This window comes from Haplochromis burtoni, unplaced genomic scaffold (genome assembly GCF_018398535.1).
Source record: "Haplochromis burtoni strain Fernald_Lab_line unplaced genomic scaffold, NCSU_Asbu1 Contig_3041, whole genome shotgun sequence".
NCBI classification, from domain to species: domain Eukaryota; kingdom Metazoa; phylum Chordata; class Actinopteri; order Cichliformes; family Cichlidae; genus Haplochromis; species Haplochromis burtoni.
The window spans coordinates 716-6,347 of NW_024585402.1; the positions used below are offsets into that span (position 1 = coordinate 716).

The 5,632-nt window shown below is 41.5% G+C and overlaps 1 protein-coding gene across 1 annotated transcript; it reads left to right on the top strand.

The window, feature by feature from the left end:
• The first annotated feature begins 2,642 nt into the window (after positions 1 to 2,642).
• On the top strand, positions 2,643 to 5,556 carry LOC102310661 (protein downstream neighbor of Son). The gene is made up of 4 exons (XM_005953122.3): positions 2,643 to 3,134; positions 4,158 to 4,233; positions 4,304 to 4,406; positions 4,774 to 5,556. Exons 1-4 carry the CDS (start codon positions 3,124 to 3,126, stop codon positions 4,878 to 4,880), a joined length of 297 nt encoding a protein of 98 aa, XP_005953184.1. The 5' UTR covers positions 2,643 to 3,123; the 3' UTR covers positions 4,881 to 5,556.
• The last annotated feature ends 76 nt before the right edge of the window (positions 5,557 to 5,632 follow it).

The following is a 5,632-nucleotide window of genomic DNA, read 5'->3' on the forward strand; positions in this document are numbered from 1 at the left end:
TTTTAATACTTGTGCTTATCACACAAAATGCATGTGTGTATTTGTTATTAGTCAATACCAGATGACAATTAATCTGCACCAGTGTAAGAGCACCAGAGTGAACAAATTATCTCCAGAAGTATAGAACTAAATACACATGTGTAACATATTGTATCATTAAATAATCTCATCTGTAGGGCTGCCACAAACGATTATTTTGATAGTCGACTAATCAGATCATCATCCATTGGACGTAAAACGTACAGCTTATTGCACCAGCAGCATATGCTCTTATAGAACTATCATTAGCTTACAGCTTTAAGTGCTTACGTATGTGCCACCTAAAAATAAAGACAAGATGAATTAAATTTTAATGAAATCTGTAGCTTGTGGGGATAGGTTAATTGGAAAATCCAAATTGCCATTAGGTGTGAATGTGCGAGTGAATGTGAGCACGAATGGTTGTCTGTCCCTGTGTGTTGGCCCTGCGACAGACTGGCGACCTGTCCAGGGTGTACCCCGCCTCTCGCCCTATGACAGCTGGGATAGGCTCCAGCTCCCCCCGCGACCCTGAAAAGGATAAGCGGAAGCGAATGGATGGATGAAATCTGCAGATTGTTTCAGTGGAGTTTAATAAACTCTGCCGTCTGCTCCTTGCTATCTAAAATATAACAGGACACTGGAGTAAATCCTCGAGCATCTCACACTTCTGATAATCAGCTGTCTGCTTGACGTTTATTCAGCTGTGTAAAAACTTTAATCTCAGCCAAACCGATTTACTCAGGAACAAATAAAATACTGAAAAAAAGCCAAACAATAACATTTTTAAGTTATCTAAATGACTTATATATCATGTTTAACCTGAGTAGTGAAAGACGGTGGTGGGTTTGAAAACGATTTGCCGGGAGTCCGCTGTTCTCACGGCTCTAGCTATCGAGCTAGTGGGTAACAGACGTCTCCGAAAAAGTCGGAGCGCTTTTGAAAATATGTGGTGTCTTGATAAACTGAGCAGATATTTGAGGTTTACACAGCTACATTCTGGCCTGAAAATATGTTAAACGTTTATTTTGTGACCCAGAAAGAATAATAAGAGTAATATTAAAACTAACTAGCTACCGCCATTGTTGGAAACTAAACTGGGCCGCGCTATGAATTCTGGGACTGTCACCCGATCGGTACCGGAAACCCGATCGTACCCCGCATGCGCAAATCTTACGTCACTTCCTCTCTTTGCCAACATTGCGACATTCAATATATTTGAATGATACGGTTAGCGCCCAGTTAGCTCCTAGCATTTCTCAACAGCTCTGCCTCCTTTTCGACTGCCCGGGACATTTAAACAATGGATAATCCGTATACAAAGAAATTCATGCTTTTCTCCTCAACAGAGAGCGTCCCCCGATTGAACAACAGCGCCGTAAAATAAGAAGAATGGCGCCTAATTACAGAGTTAATAATGCAGACTTTGTAATATCTCACGTGTAGATTCATCAGCCAGATGAAGTGTTTACTGACAATTGACAGTGATAGCGCACATCATCATCACTATTCCAACAATCCTCTCCTCACAGACAAGCATAAACACACTCGACTATCGCTAAATCAGATTTAACACACGTTTGTAATGACGATAATTCAGTTTATAATAGGGTTTATTCGCTCGGTCAGCAGGTGGCGGTATCCTCGTACACTGGGGAGTAAACTGCCATTAAACGAACAGAAGAAGAAGAAAACATCTGCACATGCGCGGTACGGATCGGGTAGACCCGATTTGTACGGTCAGACTTTACACATGCGCAGTAAGGATCGGAGAGTCCTGATCCGTATTTCGTATTTCTTTCGTTTTTGTCTACATTGTACTGAAATGCTTCATTATTGCAAACATTTTAAGATATACTTGTTATTCTTAACATCTTTTTTTTTTTTCTTAAATTTTATTTTTGCATTTAAATTAAACATAACATGCTTATACAAATCAACCAAGAACAATTACTGTTTTTAACATTTGTGAACTTATAAGCATGAAAAGAAAAAAAAAGAGAAAAAAAAAAAAAAAAAAAAAAACAAAAAACAAAACAAATAAAATAATTCACGCGGAGTGTGAGGCATGAATTATGATCAGTTTTTTTTAAGAATTCTAGAAATGGTTGCCAAATCATACAAAAACTCGCCAGTTTCCCCTCTCTATCAAATCTTATCTGCTCCACCCTGGCCACAGACACCATCTCATTAAGCCACCTGTTAAAACACGGGGCCGAAGAAGACCGCCACTGTAAAAGAATGTTTCTTTGCAGGCAGCATACCCATTGTAATTATCTGTTTTTGTGAAAAGGAAAAAGATTCGACTGATGCAAATGATCCAAGTATAGCCAATGTACCATCACGTGGTACTTTTTTCCTAAATTGGTTTGAAAACCACATAAAAATCCGGCTCCAAAAAGCATTCAAAACCGGGCAATGCCAAAATAAATGTGCAATTCTTAACATCTTAACAGATACTCTGACCCATAACTATCGTAAAACGCTACCACCGGAAGTAGAAACCTTTCGCGCATGCGGGGTACCGATCGGGTTTCCGGTACGGATCGGGTAGTGACAGGGACACTGCTTCTTCTTCTTCAGGGTTTAACGGCAGCTGGCATCCTTGTACATGCAGTGCTGCCATCTTCTGTTTCAGTCCGTTATTACACTCTTAAATCCTGCTACTTATTCCTGCGTCTTTTGGGATCTTACAAAGCTTCAAACGACGCGTCGACTATTAAATTTGTCGTCGACAATTTTAATAGTCGTGACTAGTGACTAATCGTGGCAGCCCTACTCGTCTGTTACTGTTACTTTACTGGAGCAACTGTAACCCACATAATTTCCTTAGGTATTAATAAAGTATGCTGATATGGACACCCGACAGCTCTTAGTTTGTCTTGGGTTCTTCAGTAGCTTGTTCCTCAGCCCGACCTGTCTCTGTGCCTGCTATAGGATCCCAGGTCCTGCTCAGAGCTACGTTGTGCCTTCCAGCAAAGCCTGGTCTACTGGCAGCATCCCTCCATACCCTGGCTGTCTCTGTTCCCTAGGATCAACGCTGAAAGGAGCTTCTTTGGCAAGAGCGCCCCCTGGGCTCATGATGCAACGATACAGCAGAGTCTCATGACAGAATGGTGAGGCTGATAGGGTGACAAGGTTTTACTGCAATGATTTCATTTTTCTCTCTGTCCTGATTTTAAATGAATCAAGATGCGATTGAATCACAGACTTTCAGCTTTAACTCGACGGATTTTAATAAAAATATTGTTTGTTTAGGAATTACAGCCATTTTTATGTATAACTGACTGACAGGTGGTTTCACTGATATGTCCTATTGATAAATGAATCATTAAAAAAAACTGAACTTGATTCTAAGATTTGAGATCTTTACACTGGAGGTCCGAAGAGATGTAGATGAAAGAGGTCATTGTTAGGCTGAGTAGCCCCAATAAATCTGTCAGAGAGAGAAGGAAGTTACGACCTCCTTAGACTGTATTGTAGTATCAGGGACCGTTTTTTCCGCCGAGTTATCAGCTCTGTCACAGTTAGCTAACACAAACCCAGTCTGTTAGCAGCAACCAGCTAACCATCGGACCCAGTGACATCACGCTCTGTACTAGCGCTAAACATGTTTAAACACTTCTTTCCTGAATCCAGCTTCACAGGTGGGGTTAAATCTCACACAGTAGGGTTGCACATTAAATGAGCCTTTGTACAGTGAAATGTTTCATGGCCAAGTAAGAGCAGCCACACAATGAAGTAGCATTTTTAGGTGGAGCTCCATGGTGATGCTCTGCAAAAAGACTTCTGACATTGTTGTATCTCCTGGACCAGGTGACGTGTGCGTGTGTTCAGCTGTGAGTTTGAATGTAACTTTACTGTAGCTGTGACAAACAGGTCAGGCGTAGTTATAAAGTGAAACAGGTGTTTTAACGCCAGCCTGTATCCAGTAAAGGTTTTAGTGGAGCTTCCAGGAACAGGTGCTGCCTTGTTGAGGTTTCTTTTTTGTAATTCAAAATACTCGATGCAGCCAGAGTCAAATGAATGCTGTGTGTACTGTGAAACTGCTGAACACTGGCTGCTGTGTTCTGTATACTGTACATGTATTCAGTGGCATTATTCCCACACTCCTTCCTTTGTCCATGTTTGTTGCTCAGGTCCGTCAGTCTGTCATCTCTCTACAGTCTGTTAAAGGCCAGACTGTGTCCGTACTTCTACCTCTGTTCCTATCAGGTAGGTGTTAATATGCAATCTGAACTGTGCTCAGCAACACCGTCCTTCAGCTCATCTGTTTCATTGTCAGTTCACAGTGTTGTTCCGGGCAGCAGGTCTTGGAGGATCCAGCAGCATCACTGCTTTCATTTCCCCCACAACGAGGGGCCTCAGAGAGGCAATGAAGGCTGAAGGTGAGAGCTGAACTGTATCTTTGGTCTCAAAATTAATTTTCATTTGATACATTTACAGCCGTAAAAGGCTGATAAGGCATTGTCGTCAGCCTGCCGGGCAGGCAGCGTGGACAACCAACATTTTCTTTCCACTCGTCTGAAATGTGACATGTAGTGGCAGTAAAATAGTCCACAAACCTGACCGCTGTATGAAAAAGCTTTGCCTGTAGTTTATTCTTTAAGACATGACTTGTCAAATAAAAAAGTACAAGAAAAATTAGCTGTAGGAGTCAAACAATGTCAGACCTCGCGCCTGAGGTTAGGACTGAACAGAGGACATGACAGCTTCATCATTCGCTGCTCCTCACTGATCAGTTTACCCATATAGGTATAGAGTTCAGCCTTCCTCTGCTGGAGGAACAGAGGAGGTGCAGGGAGGCACAGAAGCAGACCATTCACCAAGAGGAGGAGCAGAAGGAACAAGAGGTCACGTAAGTGCTGCTCTTTCATTGTCTGAGCTCAGTAGGGCTGGGAGCTGTCAGGGTTCTGATTCTGATCACTGTTTTTAAAATATGTGTAAAATATCAGTTTGGACTCACTCAGCAGTTTCCACACAGCTTCATATCATTCTAGAATAGCTGACTTCTCATACAGCTAATAATAAATAATAATAATAATACTTCCTTTTTTAAAATGAAAAATCTTTGGGAAGTTCACATCTGGCGGAGCTGCCAGATGGGAAAGATTTTTAAAAAGACGATTGAAGAGACAAACACGATGTCTGAGCGGCCATGAGCCAATTTAATAGTCGATGCGTCATTTGAAGCTTTGTAGGATCCCGAAAAACGCAGGAATAAGTAGTAGGACTTAAGAGTGTATTAACGCCTGAAACAGAAGATGGCAGCACAGCATGTAAAAGGATTCCAGCTGCCGTTAAACCCCGAATAAGAAGCGGAAGAAGCAGCAGTCTCCGCTTACTGTGTCCAAATTCAGGGGCCACATCTTTTGACCCCTGAATTTGGAGAGCAGACGCATGTTGATGCAATAAGCTGTATGTTTTACATCCAACAGATGCATGATCCGATTAGTCGACCAATCAGATCATCATCCATTGAACATAAAACGTACAGCTTATTGCACCAGCAGCATCTGCTCTTATATAACTATCATTAGCTTACAGCTTTAAGTGTTTAAGGTGCTAACTAAAAATAAAGACAAGATGATAGTTTATTAAATTTTAATGAAAT